The following is a 23066-nucleotide window of genomic DNA, read 5'->3' on the forward strand; positions in this document are numbered from 1 at the left end:
TATGAAGCAATCAAAAGCAATCACAACTGCTTCCTCCAGTGTGGAGTTTTATTACAAAATCATTTCCTCTCATCACCCAGTAATACAGATGGGTATTTGTGTTTTGAATGAGTGTGCAGCACGCAGGCAGACGGCTGTGGACTTCTGGGTGATGTCAAATGAATACTTCATTTAGTTTGCCCACAGCACTTCTGATTTAATATGTACTGATGCCTTTAAGTGTGTTGGACTCACAGTCATGCATCAGAGCTCCACGTACACACTGAACCGAGGGGAGGGTACCAGGTGCAGGATGTAGGGTCTATGCATCCACTCCCAAACACTTTCTTTGTCACTGTGCCCACCCAGACTTTGCCAGCCCCTCCCAACAGGACAGGGAGACCCCTTTCTGCCTGTGTGTGGATGAAATCCAAAGAAATCAGGCTCTCTGCAAGACACAGTTCAGTCTAGCACTGACTCAAACAGCGTTTGCTGCTAGCACTGGCTTAAGAGTCTCTTCCTCGGGGACCGAACTGCTTGGGGTGAACATCTTATTTAGATAAAGTGGGAGGATTTCGATATTTGACGAAGTGGAAAAATGCAAGATAGGAGGTTTGTTTCAGAGGGTCCAGTGATGAAGTCTCTACCCGAAACCGGGTTCTTCTCCACGCCTCTCACCCGGCCGGGTAACAGCATCTTCGGCGCCGTCCAGCAGCAGGACTACTCTGCTATGATCTGGCTTAGAAGAAGAGATAGAATGGAAAGGGTAAGGCTGACCGCTGATATTGACAGTAACTGCTGACCGCTGCCCTTTTCCCCTCAGCACAGAAACCCTCCACCTGTAACCACGCAGGCACACAGCAGACAGGGTGAAGTGGGCAGGTCTGTGTGGCTTTGTGGAGAGTATGTTGTTTTTTGACACTGTACAACTGCAATTCTATCTGTCTGTCTGTCTGTCTGTCTGTCTACTTAGAACATTATGTATACACAAGCTCTTACTGTAGGATTTCCTAAGTGTTTGTGTATGATGGAATTATAGGAGGTTCAAACTATTGGCATGGAAATGTTACTTACACAAACAATGCAAAACATAGCCCACAATAATTTACTTTTTAAATACAACTAATTTAGAAAGTACCTTAACATGTACATGATGATGCAAATATATGTAATGTAAAAATACATCTAATATAATAATTGATTGATTTATTTAAAGGTTGCACTGTATAATTCAGCATTTTATTCATTTTGACAATTTGATCAAGTACCTGTCAAAATATAACAGATCTGAAAGATATGAATATTCATATAGGCAAATATGTTCATTAAAATGATATCTTAATGTAACTGTAACAAACAATCAAGATTCAGATTGAATGGTTTGACTCTATAGGAAATGGAAAATAATCAAAATGTCTGTAATGTAATCTGGAATTGTTCAATAAAATTAAATAACACTTACTGTACACCAGCAAACATGCAAAACCACAATCTTCCCTAATCCAGAGCAGATCATTAAGCCGGTCTGACCATTTTACCTTAAAGTAAAATAATAATTTTAATTAACTGTGCCCACAAATCTCCATTGACAACTATCTTTCTATGACAACATACATACTAACTTTTTTGTTTAACATAAAATATATACAATGTCAAAATGTTATTTTATTATATAGATTCAGATTATTGAAATTTTAATTGTTTATATTATAATGATTGTATTATTGTCATTTTAAAATAGACCATTTAACATCAAAACTGGTTTGTTGAAACAAATCTCATGCATGTTGATGTTTAGATGAAAGCTGGTCAGTGAATGTGCTTAAATGAGATTTCCTGAAAGAGAAAGATGAGAAAGAAGGAAGATCTTGTGCTTGGTTCCATTCACATGTAACATAATTTCAAGTCAATAAAACAATCCACCAAAGAGCAAAAAACTCTATTTTTTTATGCTATGTGTCCAAATAAAAGGATTGCATGCCGAGATACTAGCAATCGTCTTTATTTTTATAAAGTGTAAAAAAACTGTTCATTGCATGTTAAAATCATCAGAAGATTCGGTCACACTGGACCTTCCTCAGTGTTAACGTTGTATTGAATTTATTATTATTATTATTATTATTATTATTATTATATTAAATTCCTCACAAATCAACACAAGTGTAGTCATTTCAATTAATGAATCAGTGACAGACCAGTTACTTCTTTAGCAATGTCCAAATATTTCCAGAGAAGATACAGAAGAAGGAGAAAATGTAATTCAAAATCTCCATACAGTCAGTCACAATAACTGACCAACATGGAATAGATATGGAGGAAAAAAGGAACTGAATATAAAAATGAACCATTTCAATAGAATTTAAACACTGAGGAAGGTCTCGCTTGACCAAATCTCCTGTTGATTACATGCACTGAGCACTTTTTTGCAGTATACAAATTAAGAATGCTAATATCTCTGCATCTCTGCATGTAATCCTTTTATTTGGATAAATAGCAAACGAGTATCAAGGATTTCGTTTTTTTTTTTTTTTGCTCTCTGCTGGATAAAAGAGATTTAGTGCCATCTATGGTCAATATGAGAAGGGATTGGTACATCTTTTTTACCACACGTTAAATTTCAAAATACAGCCAAATATTATACTTGCAAAATAAGTAATTAAATGCATTATTCATTATATTTATGGAATGTTTAAAACATTATTTCAAAACATATGGTAAATCATTTAGGTGACAGGACTCAAGCAGTCAAAAATGTTATACTTGCAAAAAATATAAAACACGAGTGCGACACTGTATTGACGAATGAGGATCTAGAAAAAAAATCAATGACAATGATGAGAATGACTATAAAAAAAAAAAAAAAAAGAGGACCAAAACTTTCATTACTGAGAATTTGATAATGAAAAATTCTGAATGGTCCTAAAATAGGCTTCATTCTCTTTATGCAAAAAGTAATTTCTGGGGTGATTTGTGGCCTGGGTAAGTTTTGGGAGGTTGAAATACTGTATATCTGGATGATGGTAGCATGCTGTAGTAAACCAGAGCATTTCTTCATGTCCTCTGTTAGCTGTGTACTGTAGCAGGCAATTTCATTTGGCTTGCTGGGTCTGTCTCTATATGTCTTTCTCTCTTAGTGGAATGAGTCACACGGGAGTTGCATGGAGGGAAGTGTGCTGTGCCTTCCCCGATAAGACCTGATTACCTTCTCTGCTTTTCTGTCCCTGTGTTTCTTTGATATAAAAATATACCATCCTCAGTATACTAATCTTTGACTTCTCCTTTAACCTAAAACCCAATTACATAACCAGGCCACTCTACTGTTAATGTAGCACCTTTGGCTGTTGTAAAAGTGTAGTGCTTGATCAAAGCAGAGGTTTCATTCCTGGCTCAATAGATCTTGCTGTTTAAATGAGCTCTGTTTAGCCTTTGGGTTCAGACGGAAGTCTTTGAGATAAAGCTTCGGATGTTTCAAGTGCTCAGGAGGGACATCTTGTCCTTAGACAACCCAGTCTCTCTCTCTCTCTCTCTCTCTCTCTCTCTCTCTCTCTCTCTCTCTCTCTCTCTCTCTTTCTCCCCTCTCCAGTGCATCATCCGCTACTTTAAGAAACTAGTAATGTCCTGCAGATGCAGATGTGCTGAAGTCATTTAAAGCAGGGAGCTCTACACTTCCTTTTTTCCAGATTGCTGTAACCCTGCAACATTTTAGTTTTCATATTATTTTGTCCTATAGTGTTTACTTTTCTCTAATTTTCATCACGGTGTTTTTCACAAAATATATATATATATATATATTTTGTAGAACATAGGTATACCCACCGCTAATATTCCTTAACTTTTTGAGCGATGAAGATTAACAATATTTCAGAAAAATCAAGTATTTATAGACTGTTCTCTAATTTTAATCTCCATATATAACAGTAACAGTTCATTAGCATCATCTTAAATTGCAGATATTTGATTTTGTTTTACATCTCTTCCGCTTTATACTGTCCTTGGATTATTTATAATTTACATTGGCTTTATATTAGATTAATCTAAATATTACAAGGTTTAACAAGCAGGAACCAATGAGACATTATAATTAATGCATGCTGAATATCTTCCTTTCTGTGGTCCTTAAAAGCAAAAACATGACCCAGTATAATAAATAAAAATATAAGCTTTTTCCATGATAAGATGCAATAAGCATACTTTCTTGCCCTCTCCAGACGTTTTTTATATAAAAATAATGAGACCTTGTTCAGCGGGGCATGCTTTTTCAATACAGGCACAGTGATTTTATGAGTCTCTCATGTGGACAAGCCCATTTATATCAATTTTTGCTCATTCGAGATCTTCCTGTGCAACTTACCGGGTGAATTCTGCCCTTTCATCAAAGTCAGCCTGACCGTTTGCTGTTTCCCGGGGTTTAAAAAGCGACATCCTGCAGACAGGAGCACAGAATACACACTATACACTGATGTGACCCTCAGTATGTGTGACGCCCACACACATTCGCTGACCTTAAAACACACACACACGCACAGCAGGGGCGAATGAGTCAGGTATTACAACGGGAATTTTTCTGACATCCCAGAAAAGGCTCTAATGATAACAGGTAATGTTCATATTGGTTAATAATGCATGGAAGCATGTGTTGTTACACTCTGATTGGGTTTCTGAACACTGTGTATCATGCAGTGGGATCTCTCAACTCACAGCGGACAGGGAGGTCAGGTAAAGCGGTCCTAATGAGTCTTGTGGGAGAAAGACTGTCTCCGTTCTGTCCCCTAATGGTGCTCTTCTGTTGCTGTGGATCAGATGCTTCAGCTCCCAGCTTTTGTCATGGATAAATTCTGTAAGGATGCTGAGGATGTGACCTGCCTGAATTTCTACAGCTGTTATCGCTGGGAAAGATGGAGTTATATTGAAAATGGTCTCTGGTCAGTAAACTAGACAATTGTGGGATGGGATGGGTTAAAGCTCAGAGCTGCTAATTGGTTTATTTCAGGTGGACTGTCCCTATAATCAGGCCCAGCAGATTCTAGACATTATTTCAGCTTTTCAGTGCTGATGGAGGTGAAAATCAGCAGCATTTGTGGAAAATGTGCACTTAACTGTAGTTAATGTACACTAGTACTCAAATCTGTATATAAAAGAAAGAAAAAACTCTTCTAAAAAGTGCACTTTGTAATAATTTTTACTTTAAAGTACAAGTAAAATCATTGTGTTTTAAAAATATTTTGCAGTATTAGTACAATTATTTGTTGACTAGCATACTAAAGTGCAAGTCTTTTTTTGTTATTCTGTTATTTCATTTAAATAGACTAACTTTCAACATCATGATTACAAATGTGAAATAAGAAATATATTAAAAAGTGATACAAGATTCAACAGAAATTACATTAAAATATAATTTAGTTTACCATACATATTTGTCAGTATAGTCAACAGTACACTTACTATAAACCATATTTAACCAAGACAAATAATTCTAATATAAATAATTATGAAATTATAAATAGAGATGTACGAGCATTCAGCACTCTAAACAAACTTGTTACCTTACTTTTGTGGTTACATAAAATGCTCTAGATTCGTGTATTTTAGATATTTAAATATTTTTCAGTGACTCTTTATGCAGGTTATATTGTTTCACCAGTAGGTGGCAACAAACGACTGTCTTTATTCGTGAGATTAAACGCTCTAATCAACCGATTCGTTCAAAAACACTGATTCGTTCAGCATTTAAAGTGACTGAATCACTCACGAAAGGAATACCGCCTACTGTGTGTAACTTTGAAATGAGTGACGGTTGTGCTATACTGTGTAAGTACATATTTGTGTTTCAACAGCCTTTTCAAAACACAAAGAAGTACCACCTTCATCTTCTTGCTAGCATCACATGCATAAATGCAGAGCAGACAGATCTGCTACTACAGGCAGCACATCGTAGCAATCCACGCTTGCATAACTCATTGCATTTTGTAGGACAGAAAAACACGAAAAAAATGGTGCTAGGCAGTGGTTTCCATGTGTAAAACAGTGAATTTAAAGAAACAGTGCACTCAAAAACTACAATTTACTCACTCTCTGGCATTTCAAGATGAGTTTGTTTCTTCATCAGAACAGATTTGTAGAAATGTAGCATGGATCCCCAAATACTTGTTTAGAACTGTTTTCACTTGTAAAAAGTTCTTGATCTGTGCATATTTCTTTCCTGATTCAGACAAGGTGACTTTTTACTGGAGCAGGCAATATTATGGACAGAGGACTCATCATCATAATCATAATGATGGAGCTGTGAATGAACTATTCCTTTAATGCTTGATTCACTCACTTTATTTTGTGGCTTTTCTTTGTAAATATTGATATAGTTGATTCATTGCATTTAATTAAATTCATTTGATTACAATTTTTCACAGAGCTAGTTAAAATATTTTTTAAACTAAAGCAGGTGACCGGCGTTTCAGTTCTGTTGACATTTGTGAATCTTTCTGCTAGGTTCTGAACCATTACAGTAACAGATGATTGTTTTTGTGTACCATTTCAGCATGTACAGTGCCAAGGCCTAAAATAAGTTTTCCTCCTGGCCGTATAGGGTCCTCTGTCAGAGAAGGACACAGTAAAGTTTGCTTTCCTCATTTCTGTTTATATATTACACCCTGTCTGCTTCACCTCTCCCTGGAGAAATGACTCACCTTGTATTGTCTAGGCCATCATCCTCTTTTTTCCCCTCTCTCTCTTTCCCCTCTCTCAGTTTTTAATTCAGTACATTTTGTTACGTTAACACTTTTCTGCAAATATTCAGTCAACACAGAACTCGTAGGAACAGCCATACAATATATTTGTACATTTTCTAAAGACATCATGAGTGCTGTTGGCTTGTGCAAAACTCTTTGCCATGATACTAAAGTGTTGTTGGTGGTTCCATGCCTATGCTGTGCAGCTGCTAAGGTGTTTGCACTTTTTTTTAATCATCATCCATATAATCATCCATCCGTAACATATAATAAATAAACACTGTACTCCCACGCTCTACTGTATTATGTACAAAGTGCATCTGCTGTGCAGTGATGGAGTGCTTGGCATTTTAAGGTGAGGGGCTCAGCTGTAACTAATGGACGTCACACTGACGGTGACCTCTGTTCTGACTTGTGGTTATATGGGTAGGGTCAATCCCGCTTCGTTTCGCTCTCGTTTCCTTCAGTGAAAGGTTATGCAATGAATATTCCAAAACACAGGTGCATATATCTCCTATCTAATGTCCTGCCAGCTCTCCTCAATGCATCACCACCATAAGTGCAATCAAGTCTTACAGTCTGTCAACATCTGGTTTTATCAGACAGATTTTGCTGACTCTATTGTGGTCAAGAATGGGAATTAGTTGCTTTAAATGCGCTAACTCCACAAACTCCACTTTGTAATCCCGGAACGGAGTAGCATATGCACTGATTTAAGAGGGTGATATCTCCTTAAGCAAAGATACAAATCCCAGTGAAGGAGGTCGTCTGTATCTCGTGAGTATAGGCAGTAATTAACAGTGCGTTAGTGAGGTGAGATTCAGCAGCAGTCTCCTGCTGTAGGCAGCATATGCTCCATCCCATTATGATATTAAGCCAGGAACATCTGCGGACTGATTCTAGTGAAAACTTTAATTACTTCAATCTCTTGCCCTTTTTTTGGCATCTATCATGCTCCACAGCAGCAAAACTGTTTTTGAGACATAACATATCTTTTCCTTTTCTCTAATGCAGAGGCTCTCAACCTTTTGACCTTCAGCTGTCCCCCACTGTCCAACACAACATAATATCCACTGAACAATATAGATGTTAGTGTCGATATAGGTTACTGGTATTGATTTACAGTAAATGAATTAACCACAAATCATGTTGTCTACTGTAGGGTAATTAAATATTTTCATATGTTACCCTTTTCTTTTCTTTTTTTTAAGCATTGTTAGTGTTGTGAGGTTGTGGGTTTGATTCCCAGGGAACACATTAGGTAAAAAATGTTAGCCTGAATGCACTATGTTGCTATGGATAAAAGTGTCTGCTAAATGCATACATTTAATTATTATAATAATTTTTATTGTATTTATAAAACAATTTTATATATATATATATATATATATATATATATATATATATACTAAAGTAGTAACTGAAATAATTAAGTTGAAGGCGCGATATGACTAAAACTGAAATAAAATAAAGCAAATTATAGAGGAAAAAATGACAAAAGCACATGATTACTAAAACTACTAAAATCTTATTAGACTCTTTGTCATGTCAGATCTGTCCTATCATAATAAAGGCAAAAATGCCCCTCCCCCCAAATAAATGTTAATAAATATTCTAGTCATATATAAGTATATTATAATAGCAATTCAATTCATTTCAAGTTTATTTGTATAGCGCTTTTTACAATACAAATCATTATAAAGCAGCTTTACAGAAAATTACGTTTCTACAATATTTAGTAGTAGCTTATAAGTGGTGACTGTGTGTTTGTGCACATATGACAGGATTTTTGTCATACGTACAGGATGTATATCTATGTAAAACATAGAAACAAATAGAGACATCATTTAACACTTACTAAAATGTTTTCTTAGATGTTTCTGCAAAAATTTGATTTTTAGAGCTTTAATTTTATTATTGATATAGTTCAGATAATTTGGTTTTGAAAGAGTTTATATTGACTTATGATCTAGGTTAATCTAAGTTTGAGACATCGTGAGATCTCTTTTGAAGAAAAAGCAAATGTAAGAGTTTGACCACTGGTGACTTTTTTCATCAGGAATAAAATCAGGAAACCTATGAAATTTGTTCCAATTTACTGTTTCAAGGAGCTATTGAGACATTAAAGAGATTTCATATTTGATTTTTCTTTCTTGTCTGGCTTGATAGATTACATCACAAGTTTGCCAGGCAGATTTAATGATCTTAAATTAGACATAAATGAGACATTACAGCATGAGTACAGAGCTGTGAAACTGAAGTAGACTGCTTAGTCTGGATAACTGGTCTTTGATGAGAAGTATGTGAGCTCTCTGACCTCTGCAGACTTTTGTGTTTTCCCAGTAAGCGCAGTTTGAGACATCTATTCTGGAACTTTTGCTCTTGAGAACAATCTGAGAATCAAGAGACTTCAGTAAAAGTCTCAGTTTGCTTTCTATTGAATGTAATTTGTTGTCTGAGAGAAGACGGGTATTAATAACATGTCCTCTGGGGTTTTTCCTTCATCTGGGATGGTGCTTCAGACTCTGAGATTGCCTGAGTTGCATACCAGAGACTCTAATAAACAACTTACCTGATAGATTAGTTCAGGAGCTGGCCTGCCAGTTGTAACGATGCTGAATTATTTATAGGGTGAATGCATCAAGCTCATTTATGCTTGGGCTGAACTTCCCTCTGCTGTGCTGGAAGGAAAAGAGACGCTTGGAGTCAAAAGGTTGCATTTTATAACATGTTTTTTCCCGCTTGTCTTTCTTTGGCTGAAGCCAAATCCATTTGCACTCTGCTGGGAGAGTTTTGCTTTACAGGGCAGGTGAGAAAGATGCAGAAGGGAGGGGGATTGTTCTGTGTTAGCCCAGCATTGGATGTTTCGAGAGAGGGAGTGGACCATGTCTCTCTCTCTCTCTCTCTCTCTCTCTGTCTCTCTCTCCTCCTCTCTCGTTCTCTGTCTCCATCACTATGGAGTTGAGGCGAGGAAACCACACAGCCAGTGGAAGCATGCGTGAGCTCAGGGTGCTAAAACAAAAGGCACACTACCTATCACCCACTATATCATTCCGTGGACTTGCACATCCATTACAGTGATGAGCGTAAGAGAGAGGCTGAGCGCGACACGTTACCAAGGAGACGACGATGATGAAATGCACTAGCGTCTCGTTTTCTCTGTTTCCTGAAGTCTGAAGGAACTTAAAAGCTGTTATGCCAGGCTCTGCCACTCAGGAGAACACCATGAAGGTGAGGCTTAACTTTCACTTCAGCCTGTCCGAATATTTCTGAAGAAAGTCTGCATTTCAGTTTAAATGAATGGATTTTTTTTTGCTCAGCTGCACCGAATGGGATTTTGATATTGGGTGACTCATTAAACTATACCAAGAAATGATTGGGTCGAAATTGTGTATTTTCGCAACAATTAAGTGCATTATACTTTCCAATTTGTCAGCTCAGGTGACACATTTACTTAAAAATGTACCTACAAAAATAAAAATAATTAGTATATATGTATTTATGCAAGTTGGTAAGTCTGTGTGTGTGTATAATGTACATATATGTATGTATATATAATATAATATACAAAAATAACAGTAATGGTAAATTTGTTTTAGAAAAGATTCTTTATTCATATGAAAAGTCTCTTTTTTTTTCACAAATCCAGAAAAAGTGCCAATACTTTTAAATGCATTGTTTTGTTTTTATAATATATAATAAATATAATAAAATGTAATAATGAGAAATATGACCTGAAAATTTGTAAGTGAGAATTTATTTTCAGTGGTGTCTGCAATTGTGTATGTTGTACATGCAATTTATTTTATTTAAAACAAGCACACACATGAAAGTGTGTAATTATATTTTGTTAGTTTCTCTGGTTTATTCTGTTTTGTTAAGATTAAGTCTGAGAGGAGAATGTGTTTTAATTCATTTTTCTCTCACACGTTTATTCACAAGTACAGCATGGTGGTTTACAGTCTGACTAAGCTGCATGTCAGGCCTTTTTTGATTGTATGTTAGAACGCTTAACTCGGCAAGACTGAAAAGTAACAGATAAGGTTGAAAGGAGCAGCACATTGTCCTGTCAATCAAATCTGTCAGCACAGACAGCTCGATGCAAACACAGCATTAATTTGACATATTTCCCTGCAGGCGGAGAAAGTCTCTGTTTACAGACAACTTTAATCCTTTCTTTGCCTCTGGCAAGACACAGATTTAATTTTTATTTTAGTGGAAGAAATCTGACATATCGTTTGATTGCTGCAGTGTACGCTCTTAGCTTCTAGAACAAAGAAATACTGAAACACTAATGGATTCAAAATATCACATTCTCTTAAAGCTCTGAAATACCCCAATAACTTGTAATGGCTGAAATAAATATAGATGCTTCAGTGCAACCGTATTCAATGAAACCACATTATACTACTAAACTGATTTTAAACCAAACCAAGCTTCAAAAATCCTTTCTAAATAAAAAAGAAACACCTTCAATAATATCTTGAATGTCAAACTTAACATAAAGTAAAGTAAGTTATGAGGGCACTGTACATGGGTGTGTAAGGGTAATAAAGGGGGCACTAATTGACCAAATCCATTTTAACTGTAAGAAGGTTAATGCTGTGCATTAATCTGCTCGCCTCATGTACTCCCTGCTCTTTAATTAAACTTCACTTTGCATGTCTCCTTCAGAAGAAGATGATATACGATGTATATGTCACTCAGCAGACAGCTGTAAAGCTGGGACTCTGATTGAGGCAGCAGATGTGATGGGAGACGATCTCTCTCGGGAGATATGTTCAGGAAAGTGCAGCGCTCAGCAAAAATCAAGTCACTCATGTTTTTTGGAGGGAAAATCAAGTTCTGAGTTGATTACAAGCGCTGGTTCTTAAGTATTAAGTAGTATTGGTCAACAAATGATGACAAAACACCATACAAATTGTCATTAATATACAGTATTTGCTATGCATTTATATTTCCATAACCGGAATATGCCTGTTTTATAGCTTCTGCATTCGTGTGCAAATCCTTTTTATTTTATGTGTTTTTTTTTTATGTTGCATAGACTTGTTCAATTGTTTTTGAGGACAAGGTCTCTGATACCAACAAAAACATGGAAATGTTTTCTCCTATACACTACTGTTTCAGTTACCTCATGATCACCATGGGCTTTATTTATTTAATTAAAAAATATGTTAAAAACAGTAACACTGTGAAATATTATTACAATTTAAAATCGCTGTTTTCTATTTGAATGTATTTTCAAATATCATTTAATCCAGTTTTGTCAAAGCTGAAATTTCAGCAGCAGTGTGAAATTATTCTAAAATGCTGATTTGCTGCTCAAGAAACAGTTGAGCTGCTTAATATTTTTGCGGAGCTCCTATATATATATTTTTAATTATTTGATAAATAGAAACAGCAAATGTCTTTACTGACACATTTCATGAATTTAAGCACCTATCCCAAAAAAATTCTAATCGTACTTACCTCAAAATTCTGAATAGTGTATTGTTGATAAACCTGTATGTTTTACAGTGCTTAATATGCATAATTATATGATTTGTTATTCACATTTAGTATTGTTCTTTCCCTGCTGTCCACTCTCCTATTAGCGACCCACCATGTGAGAACTACTGCCCTACAGCACACACCACGTTTTATCCATTGACCACATTAATATTTATAGACACTTTCCTGTGTTCTCTGCTGATGCTTGTTTACAGCAGTGGATTGGAAAGAATGCTGCTCAGTGACAACACTCACCAACAACAGATTTATCTACCTTAATACCTTCGAAAAAACCACCAAGCATATAAGGAAAGCTCTTTTTAAAAAAAGGCCATCCCTCTGTATAATAGAATTCAGGCGGAAACTTGACAGAGACGCTCTATCATTCTCTCAGTCGTAAAATGAAATTATAGCTAGGAAAAGATTCCAGAGCAGAGAAGTACAATTTTGAACACAATAAATCTTGACCCTGCAAATTTAAACTGTCACCAAAGTCAGAAAACCTATATTAATAATTTAAACAAATAAGTCAAGACAAAGTATCTAAAACCTGGCATAAGTAATGGGCAGAGCTCTCTTTGTACTGTTTGTCTTTTGCAGTCCCAGCAGAAATGTATTGCTGTGTTTGCACTGGTTTGCTGCTTTGCTGTCCTGGTGGCTCTGATTTTCTCTGCTGTGGATGTCTGGGGAGAGGATGAGGACGGTGTCACAGAGGAGAACTGCAGCAAAAATTGTCGGTAAGGAGCAGTTCTCACAGATCACACCCGGGTTATGATATTTTCTACATTATATATCGTATACATTATAGCGAACTAAAAAGCACACCAGGGAGCACTGCATAATTATTCAGCTCTGTGTTTTCTACCTTTAGCCAACATGAGCTTGTTAATTGTATCTTGGCAGTTTATCATCTTGATTAGGAATGGTTTTAGACTTCATTGCTGACTTAAAAGGATAGTTCCCTGAAAAATGAGAGTTGTGTTATTATCTCATCCAGACTAAATTACTTTTTTAGTATAACAAATAATATTCTGAATAACAGGCCAACTCAACTCAACAATATATATATATATATATATATATATATATATATATATATTCGTACTTAAAAAACTTGTGCACAGTGTTTTATAAAATTACCATTGCTGTGTTCCTGAAGCCGTACAATACCATAGTTTTTTGTGAAGAACAGACTGAAATTTAATGAAAAATAAGTTCCCTTGTGAGCTGTTAACCGCTCATTCAGAACTGAAGTGACTGACTGGAAGAAAAGATCTGACTTAAAGGAATAGTTCCCTCATGAGCATCCTAAGGTGAGATTATTAATTCAGTCATTTAATCAATTAAAATTCAGTCTGTTCCTCACACAGGACTTGAAATAAAAGGCACTGTTGTGAGGACATTCATTTTGAAACATTCATTTCATTTTCTGTACTGTATATTAAAAAGTGGCCATACAGAAAGGAATACTTGTTCTATATAGAAAGGAATTCATGTGGCAACATGTCTGCTAGATGAATAATTGTAGCATAATGTAAACAAAGTAAAAACTTTCCATTTTTATTTAAGACTAAACTGCTTGCCCACAACAGTTTTTAAGAATAATATGCAACAGTGAATCATACATGAATCATATGTACAGTAAGAAAGTAAACAGGTTAAATTTTTATTTCTTGTTGACTTCAATATATATGTAACTATGAACATATTCCACAAACTAACATTTCCTGACTTACACCAATGTGCTTTTAGCATTGTCCTTGTGGAGAACATCCCTGGAGAGCTGTCATTTAACCCCAATAGTTCAGCCCATCTCCCTCTTGCCATGGGTCTCAACCACCTTTTGGACCAAGCAAAACGGTCAGTTGAGATAGTGTCGCCGTACTGGACTCTGACCTCCACCGATCAGGGGTCACGGCTTTATTCTTCCTATCAGGTTAGTTAGCATATTGTTACCCTTCAAATATGCATTGTCAAAAGTGACAATTTTTTATGTTTTTTTATTATTATTTTAAAATGCTGCATTACAAAATGTTCTGTCATTAATCCCTAGATAGCAAGGGTCAATAGGTTCTAACTCAGTCAGAAATAATCACATCATTACTGGCGTTGTGCAACCATTTGGTTTCTTTTTGCATCATCAGCCAATGAGCTTGCTGCTCAACATTCAACTAATTGGCTAGTGCTTGCTGTAGCAGTTGCAGAAACCCTCCACCTCCCCCAGCTCCACCTGTATAGATCTTCTACAGGGCAATGTCATGTATGTTATACACAGGGGTTATGTATGTTATTTTGCAGCAGCGGTTTTTCTACATGGTCACAGCAACATGTCTGTTGATATATATCAGCAGTAGCAAATCTTGGTACTTGCTGTAGCATGCTGAACTCTCAGAGAGTTGTCATCAGTGTCGTGCACACACCTACTTCCAACTTATGATTATGTACTGATAAATTCTAAATCTAAAATTGATTTATTGTCACTGGCATGTATTGCATACGGAATTAATATTCTACAAGCATTTTCTATTTTCTAGGGTCAGTATTTGTTTCAGAGATTGTTAAGCCTGAAGTCTCGAGGTGTCAAATTAAAGATCGTCAGTGACCAGCCCAACTCCACTGAGCTGAAGAGCATGTCTGACCGCTGTAAGTGAAGTCTAATCTCTCTCGTTAATGTTAAGAGATGCATTGATTTGTGTCTGCTGAGGGGGCTGAATACAGTACTAAAGCACGCAGTTCTCTCGAGGCAAACAGTGTAAAATCACACACACAGGCATCCGTCTGTCATAAACTGGCATAACTCTTTTGGCTTTTCGCTGTTCCAGTCCCTCAAGGCTTCACACAAGGTCAAAACATCACGAATGTGCAATATTATTTATGCCAGAGTTGAATGACAGACAGATCTCTCGTCAAGGTTGAGTGCTTAACAGTTCCCCAAGCATTGCCCACATGGCTCGGTCTCTCCCAGATGCAGAAGTGCACTACGTCAACATGACAGCCCTCACCAGAGGAAGACTGCTTTCCTCATTTTGGGTGGTGGACAGGAAGCACGTTTACATTGGCAGTGCTGGCATGAACTGGAAAGTGTTTTCTAAGGTAAAGAATTTTGCCCATTCACAGTGACCTCGAAATGTACTTGGATGATATATGAGAGTTATTGTAAAACTTATCAAAAAGAATGAAACCTGGGAGCATGGGCCGATCACAGTACACTCTGTTCAAGTGACTTCAATTCATACACATTCAAGAGAGAAAGCCCATTTTAATTTCACTGCATTTCAAAGTTCAAGTTTGATTAACTCTGCCCTGCAAATTTGTATCATGAAGTCATCCGTGACCAAAGTAGTTAATGCATTTTTCAAGTAAAACTTTTTACATTTCATATTGAGAACTTGTGATTCATGTTCCTGTTTTTTTTTCCAGCTGAAGGAGCTCGGAGTAATAGTGTACGACTGTAGTTGTCTGGCTCTGGACCTGCACAGGATCTTTTCTTTCTACTGGCAGCTTCAGTACAGGGACTACATCCCTTCGATCTGGTCCAAGAGAGTCACGGCCGTGTTCAGCAGAGACAAGCCGCTTCAGCTCAGACTCAACAATACAGATGCTTCTGCCTTTGTGTCGGTGAGATCAATACATATCTCTCTCTAGTCTTTGCCTGACTCAGGTGATCTGCCACTGCACATCTATTTTTTAAATAAAAAGAGAAGACAGGGGATAGTTGCCACATATTTTACTCTGTTATCTTCAGTATCATGCTACCCATGTCTCAGGGCAGATTCATTTTTAATGCTGACTACACAGTAAATCTCGTAGTTACTGAGACACAGTCCTTGTTTTCACCTTCCCTGTGTGACAGCTAGCCCCTAAATGGCATTATGCCTGCAAAATGAAATATACATTTGAAGGCTAAGAATATATATTAAGGGTAATATGTATTTAAAAAGAAATTAGTACTTCTATGACAGTCAAGACATTTTTGGTGCAGAAATGTTTCTTAAGCATCAAATCAGCATATAAGAATGATTTCTGAAGATCATGTGACACTGAAGACTGGACTTTGCATCGCAGGAGTTGATTACATTTTAATATGTATTTTCAAATTTTCCTGTAAATGGTTACATTTTTCCTGTATTTTTCAGCAAATAAACACAGCCTTGGGGAGCTTAAGAGACTTTTTAAAAATACATGACAAATTCCTACAGACCCCAAACCTGTGATGGTGTGTGTGTGTACTTATGCTACATTGCGGGGTGCCACAAAGATAGTAAAACCTGAAATTTTGGACATAATACAGGGAAATTAAATTCTATATAAGTAAAAATAGTAAATCATGTTTATCTGAAAGTGTAACAATGCAAGCATTGCATTTTGTTTAAAATGTTAAATTAAAAGAAGTCTATGGAAAGTCCCCACATTACACGTGTTTGTGTGTGTGTAGAAATATTTAATTACAGTACTTACTATTACATTTGACATTTGATTGCATAAACATGTCACGATCGATTATCCAGTTCCATGCACATTGAAATGTGTTTACATCTATGTCTGTTCTTATTACAAAGATTATTTTTTATGTAAACTACTTTTTCATTGGTTCCCATGGGATATAATTTGATTAAGATAAATTCACTCATTCAGCAGGTAATTTATCCCGTTGACTCTGTTCCACGTCAAGCTGCGTCACATGTGAAGACACTGGCCATCGGATTCTAATTTGAGTGTAATGAATCTTGATTCCCTTCCAGCAACAGGATGTTTACTCAACATCCATCCATCATCCCATTCAAATGAATTGTGCTGTAATATTATAGGCTGCTGGGAGACATTTCTAGCTCAGTGATAAAATTCTTCTCCTGACAATGATGTATGTACACAGACGGCCATCTCATTACCTCGCTCTGGTGTACTGGCAATGTGAATTGAAGCTGAAAAAAACTTTAAAAAGGAAACTGCTGATTTAAATTTTGTTCCCCAACATTTCTTCATAGACGTCACCAGAGCTGTTTTGCCCCAAGGGTAGAAGTAGAGATTTAGATGCCATACGACATGTGATCCGAGAAGCCAAGAGATTCATCTACATTTCTGTAACTGATTACCTGCCCTTAGTCAACCGCAGCTTCAGAGGAACACCAATCGTACGGTAATACTGGCTTCCACAGGCACAGAGTCATTTGTATGTTTCAGCATAAAAAAAATGGCTGTTAATGAAGGAAATAATCAATTTAGGGAGGCTTGATAAAGCAAGCAAAAATGCAAATAAAAAAGGGGAAAAAACATGTGCACGTTTCAGAATAAAATACATTGAAATTATTTGAAAAATCACTGAAACTTGAAAGCTTTGAACATTTTGTGTAGTGTTAAGCTAAGATATTTCTCAAGTAAGCATGCTATATTTTATGCTTTTATTTTTCTATTTTTACGTGTTATTAATATTAATTAACTTTATTTTTTCCTAAATAATTAGTAATCTGCTTTAAAAAAAATTAATCTAAAAATCTTCTATAATTGTCGTTATGTATAATGTATGTATAGTGTGTTTTAGCCAAGAAAATTGGGTGATTTATTTATTTCAATTTTATAAACAATATAACATTTTAATCAAGTTTACCTATTTTACGAGTTTCCTTAATCAAGTCTATAAGTCTAAAGTTTATCTTTATGTTCACAGAATTATTTGTGAAAACTCTTGCAAGAAAAAAAATCTGATTGAAATAAAACTCAATTAAAAAATAAAAATATCGGCCCCCTTGGTAAATATGATCAAAGAAGGTTGTGAAAATTAATCTGCATTGTTAATCCTTTTGATCTTTTATTTTAAAAAATCACAAAAATGTATCCTTTTATTGGATAATAAGACTTTAAAATGGGGGGGGGAATCATTATTAATCATGTTTTTTCTCTGATACATGTTGGCCACAATTTACCTCCATTTGCCAGTTTAACACCTCTGAGTTTTCTCCTATAATGCCTGATGAGGTTAGAGAACACCTGACAAGAGATCAGAGACCATTCCTTAAACCACAATCACTCCAGACCACTGATCTATATATATATAACTATATTCGTATATAATTATGTTCTATATTATAGATCAGTGCTCCAGACCCTTTAGATTCCTAGCTCCATGTTGGTGCTTCTCCTCTTCAGTTCACTCCTCTCATTTTCTGTAGGGTTCAGGTCAGAGGACTGGAATGGCTATAGCAGAAGCTTGGTTTTGTGCTCCGTGACCATTTCTGTGTTGTTTTTGAGGATTGTGTTTGGATTACTGTACGGTTGGAAGATCTAAACATTATTATAAACCCATTATAAGATTTCTAACAGAGTCAGTCACTTACTGATTTTTTTATCTGTTGGTACAGTATTTGATAGAATCAAAGATGCCGTGTGTCTAAACAAGATGTCCAGGACCTCCAGCAGAATTACTGTATAGGCCCACAACATCAAAAATCCAGCAGTATATTATATAGGTACTTTTTATCCCTGTGTACACCAAACCCATCTTGAGTGTTTGCTGCTAAAAAGCTCATTTTTTAGTTTCATCTCACCATAGAAGCCAGTCCCATTTGAAGTTCCAGTCATCTCTGATAACTGAATATGCTTTAGTTTGTTTTTGGATGAGCTAGGATAATTTTTCTTGAAGCCTTCCCAAACAACGTGGTGATGTAGGTGCTGTTTGACAATTTTTTTTAAAGATTTCTGAAACCAAGACTCCACTATTTTCTGCAATTCTCCAGCTGTGGTCCTTGGAGAGTCTTTAGCCACTCAAACTCTCCTTCTCACCATGCATTAGGGCGATATAGACACAGGTCACCTTCCAGGCAGTTTCATAACATTTTATGCTGATTGGAAATTCTTAATTATTGCCCTGATGGTGGAAATGGGAATTTTCACTGCTCTAGCTCTTTTCTTAAAGCTACTTCACTAATTTGTGAAGCTCAATTATGTTTTGCTGCACATCAGAAATATATTTTTTGGTTTTTCTCATTTTGATGGATGATTAAGGGAATTTGGGCTTTTTTTCCCCCTCCTCTTAATATTTCTGTGAAACAGGAAACGAGAGCTGGATAATTTCATGTTTATAATCACGTTGGAGTACTCAAAGTAGTGAATATAAATGGAAATATACTTCATACATATTTTACTCATAAGAATTTCTAGGGGTGCCAATAATTGTGTCCAATGAGTATTTGAGAAAAACATTTATTTCATAATGATACAAACCCCCCCCCATCCATTTTAGATTCTTATTATCCAATGAAAGGATGATTTTTGAGAATTTTTTTAAATAAAAGATCAAAAGGATTAACAATGCAGATCAATTTTCACAGCCTTCTTTGATCATATTTACCAAGGGTGCCAATATTTTTGGCCACAACTGTATATATATTGTCAGGTTTATGCATCTAAATATTCAACTTGGAAAGGTCTTGTTTTTGATTCTCAACTGAATTTGTCTTAACAGAAATTTAGGTAATTTCACCAGAAAACTAGACGAAGATGTTAAAAATAATTTTTTTGATGTGTAGATCTTTGGAGCTATATTTAAATGGACAAATTCTCCTTTTTTTTTTAAGATTTATGACTTCTCTGTATGCTACTTCCTTACATCAACACTCATTTGGCCTGTTATATTTTTTGGTTCAGGTACTGGTCACCAATAGACGAGATGCTCCGAGAGGCTGCAGTACTCAGAGAGGTCAACGTTCGTCTCTTAATCAGTCTGTGGACACACACACATCCACTGATTTTTAACTTTATGACATCAATGCAGGCCCTATGCACAGGACTGCCATTCTGCTCTATAGAAGCGGTGCGGAAATAATCTATTTGATTGATCTGTTTATACGCACACCCGTTTACATATATGGTTATATTTTAAATATGTGTTTCTGTTTTGAATCAGAGATTTTACAGAGCCAAGGAGCAGATTGGAGGATTTCAGCACAGGATAAATAAGAATAAATTTATGGTGACAGACAACGCAATATACATCGGTAAGACTCTCTTTCTTGTACACACACACACACACACACTTAATTTAGTGTGGTTCACTGCCCTGACAAAAACGTCTCAGGTTACCCATGTAACCATGGTTCCCTGAGAATAGGGAACAAACGCTGCATCTTCTAGAGGGCGTTCCCCTAGCACCCTCTAGAGGATGCAGCGTGGAGTTCCCTTTCGAAAGGAAACGTCTCAGGTTATGCATGTAACCATAGTTCCCTGAGAATAGTGAAGGAAACACTGTGTCCACTAGTGGGCGGAGCATGGCATTCCCTTTCGAAAGGGTACTGTATATTTGTATCGTCAAAGCAAAAAGACTTTAAAAAGCAAATAACAGTAGTGGAAATGTGTAAAAGGAAAAGTATTAACAAATCAAATGAACTCAATATTTGAATGCATTTTTTTATTAAATGTAATATTAAAAAGGATAACAGGAAACAAAAAAAAATTAAATACATAAAAGTAAATGTACATAAAGAGGCATTTGTCTTTCTTTGTCATCTGTATTATATTAATTTGTGTACAATCGCACATTACTATTCTACCGTATGTTCCGGACTATAAGTCACAATTTTTTCATAGTTTGGCTGGCCTGCGACTTATAGTCAGGTGCGACATATTTATCAAAATTAATTTGACATGAACCGAGAGAAATGAACCAACAGAAAACATTACCGTCTCCAGCCGCGAGAGGGCGCTCTATACTGCTCAGTGCTCCTGTAGTCTACCACTGAACACAAAAAGTGCCCTCTCGTGGCTGTGGAAGGTAATGTTTCTCTTGGTTCTTGGTTCTAAATAAATGCGACTTATAGTCCAGTGCTACTTATATATGTTTTTTTCCTCATCATGACGTATTTTTGGACTGATGCGACTTATACTCAGGTGCGACTTACAGTCCGAAAAATACGGTAATTTTCTGTCATTTAAGGGAATCTGGACTGGGTTGGCAGTGAGTTGGCTTTCAATGCAGGAGCGGGGCTGGTGATTCAAGAATCGGAGAACCAGCAGGAAGGGCAGGACTCGATTGTAGAGCAGCTGACTGCTGCTTTTGAAAGAGACTGGTTTTCACCCTACACAATAAGCCTGCTCTCTGGCAGCACGACTCCACAGGAGAGCCAACATGGGAGGCAGAAACTGCAAGCTCTAAAGACAAAAGCGGAGAGCAGAGAGCATGAGTGAGCGGCACAAATTTCTCTCTGAAGCGGGACCAATAAGCCAAGGACTTTGTGCCTCACAACATCTGCGCCATGACTCTTACCATTTGAATTTTCAAATGCTGCCAATGGAACTGAATAATAATGTCTGAAGGACTTCTGTGAAGGAAACGATTTTTGAAAAATTACAGTACAGCACTTTCGAAGATATACTCTAAACCATTATATAATGCATGCTTGTTTGGATAAGAAACACTCAGTACCATTAACTGAGAACTGTGGAAATCATTTACTCCAATATTTAGACTTTTCTCATTTTAAACCAAATTATTCAGAGACTCTGCTCATGGAAAATTTTCGAGAAAGGACATTGCCAAACATTTTGTAATCATTGTGTAAATTACTTTTCTCAAGATGTTCATTAGTCATCCTTTTTTAAAATCTAGCACATTTTTACTGAAAGACATTTTGGAAAATCTGCATATACACCAACAAATTTGCTCATTACATATGCATCCTCATACTGTAGCTATCATTACTAGATATTATGGCACATCTGACACTGTGTATATATAAAATGTTTACATGATGCAGCATGCACAGCCTTGAAGTAATGTACAATCGTACACTCAAGAAGAGACTGTTTTTCTTATTGAACATTCAGTTAAGCTTACACCCTTTAAATGTAGCTTCATAGAGTAGCTTATATATTAAAACTGACTGTTTTAATGGAACATTAATGTTTTATTAAACAGTCATTGCTGATTGCTGATCTTATAATACAGGCCACATATGTTGCATTTCTCAGTAGTTTGTGGCCTGATGCTTTAGCATGTTTTGCCTTATATATGCTGCCATAAACTGTAGCGGCTGTTGCTTTCTGGATGACTACCTCCTATGCATCTATGATATACTATATACATATAATCATATATAATAAAACTGCTTGCTGCAGCATGGGTCATATATTGAAATGAAGTATAGCCCCATGTAGCCTACATAAGATACTGATTTTCTTACATAGAATGTACAATTTATGATGTGATTAAATGTATAGCACCTTAACCAACTGTTATAATTAAATATTAAAGAGTTCATTAAAAATTGACTAGCAGTCGTAAATAGGCAACATATGTCCTATTGATTTCTCACTGTTGTTGTTCGGTAATTTGTGTCAGACTGTCAGCAAACATCTCTCAAAACCCAATCAATTTAAAGCCTCTCTTGGGGGAGCAATTTATTTGGCACATGCAAAGCAATAACAAATTGCCAGATTTCCTTCATTTTCCCCATCCATCTCAGTGAACACATGAAAATCCATTTGGACAAATGGACTAAACATATGTACAAAAATACAAATCACCTACACAAATCTGTGTATATATTAATGAACCAGTAGCTATACGTTTGGGGCGTCGGTCAATGAGTTTTCGCGTTCACAGCCGACAGACAATAATTTGGTAAACCGGAAGCTAAGAGCGCGATAGATTCATTATTTAAATTAGTTTTAGTGATTTTAGTGAAGAGGGTGCCGATGTGAAATGTTCATGATTTCTTATCAGTCAATTAGTTCACACAGACAAATGTCCTTAAAAGAATAGGACAGAGGTGCAAAGGGACCAAAAAGCTTTTCATCAATCATCATATCTTCACCAAATTCATCAGCTTTTGCCAATCCGCCAAAAGATTAAGAAAAAGAAGAAGAATGTTTTTTTGTCGC

At 36.2% G+C, this 23066-nt stretch overlaps 1 protein-coding gene across 2 annotated transcripts; it reads left to right on the top strand.

Moving 5' to 3' along the window:
* The first annotated feature begins 441 nt into the window (after positions 1–441).
* pld5 (phospholipase D family, member 5) lies at positions 442–22436 on the top strand. Of its 2 annotated transcripts, none has more exons than XM_052558403.1 (10): positions 442–745; positions 12795–12931; positions 13947–14130; positions 14729–14837; positions 15160–15287; positions 15615–15812; positions 17180–17331; positions 19836–20001; positions 20095–20185; positions 21121–22436. In XM_052558403.1, exons 1-10 carry the CDS (start codon positions 578–580, stop codon positions 21369–21371), a joined length of 1584 nt encoding a protein of 527 aa, XP_052414363.1. In that variant the 5' UTR covers positions 442–577; the 3' UTR covers positions 21372–22436. The 2 variants fall into 2 exon arrangements, with proteins under 2 accessions (XP_052414363.1, XP_052414364.1); XM_052558404.1 differs by lacking the exon at positions 442–745 and adding an exon at positions 9648–9932.
* The last annotated feature ends 630 nt before the right edge of the window (positions 22437–23066 follow it).

This window comes from Carassius gibelio, chromosome B6 (genome assembly GCF_023724105.1).
Source record: "Carassius gibelio isolate Cgi1373 ecotype wild population from Czech Republic chromosome B6, carGib1.2-hapl.c, whole genome shotgun sequence".
Taxonomy (NCBI): domain Eukaryota; kingdom Metazoa; phylum Chordata; class Actinopteri; order Cypriniformes; family Cyprinidae; genus Carassius; species Carassius gibelio.

Coding starts and splice junctions, on each gene's coding strand:
- pld5 (XM_052558403.1), top strand. CDS start 578: ATGCAAGATAGGAGGTTTGTTTCAGAGGGTCCAGTGATGAAGTCTCTA. Junction 12,932..13,946: donor AACTGCAGCAAAAATTGTCG/GTAAGGAGCAGT, acceptor ATGTGCTTTTAG/CATTGTCCTTGTGGAGAACA. Junction 15,288..15,614: donor ACTGGAAAGTGTTTTCTAAG/GTAAAGAATTTT, acceptor TTTTTTTTCCAG/CTGAAGGAGCTCGGAGTAAT.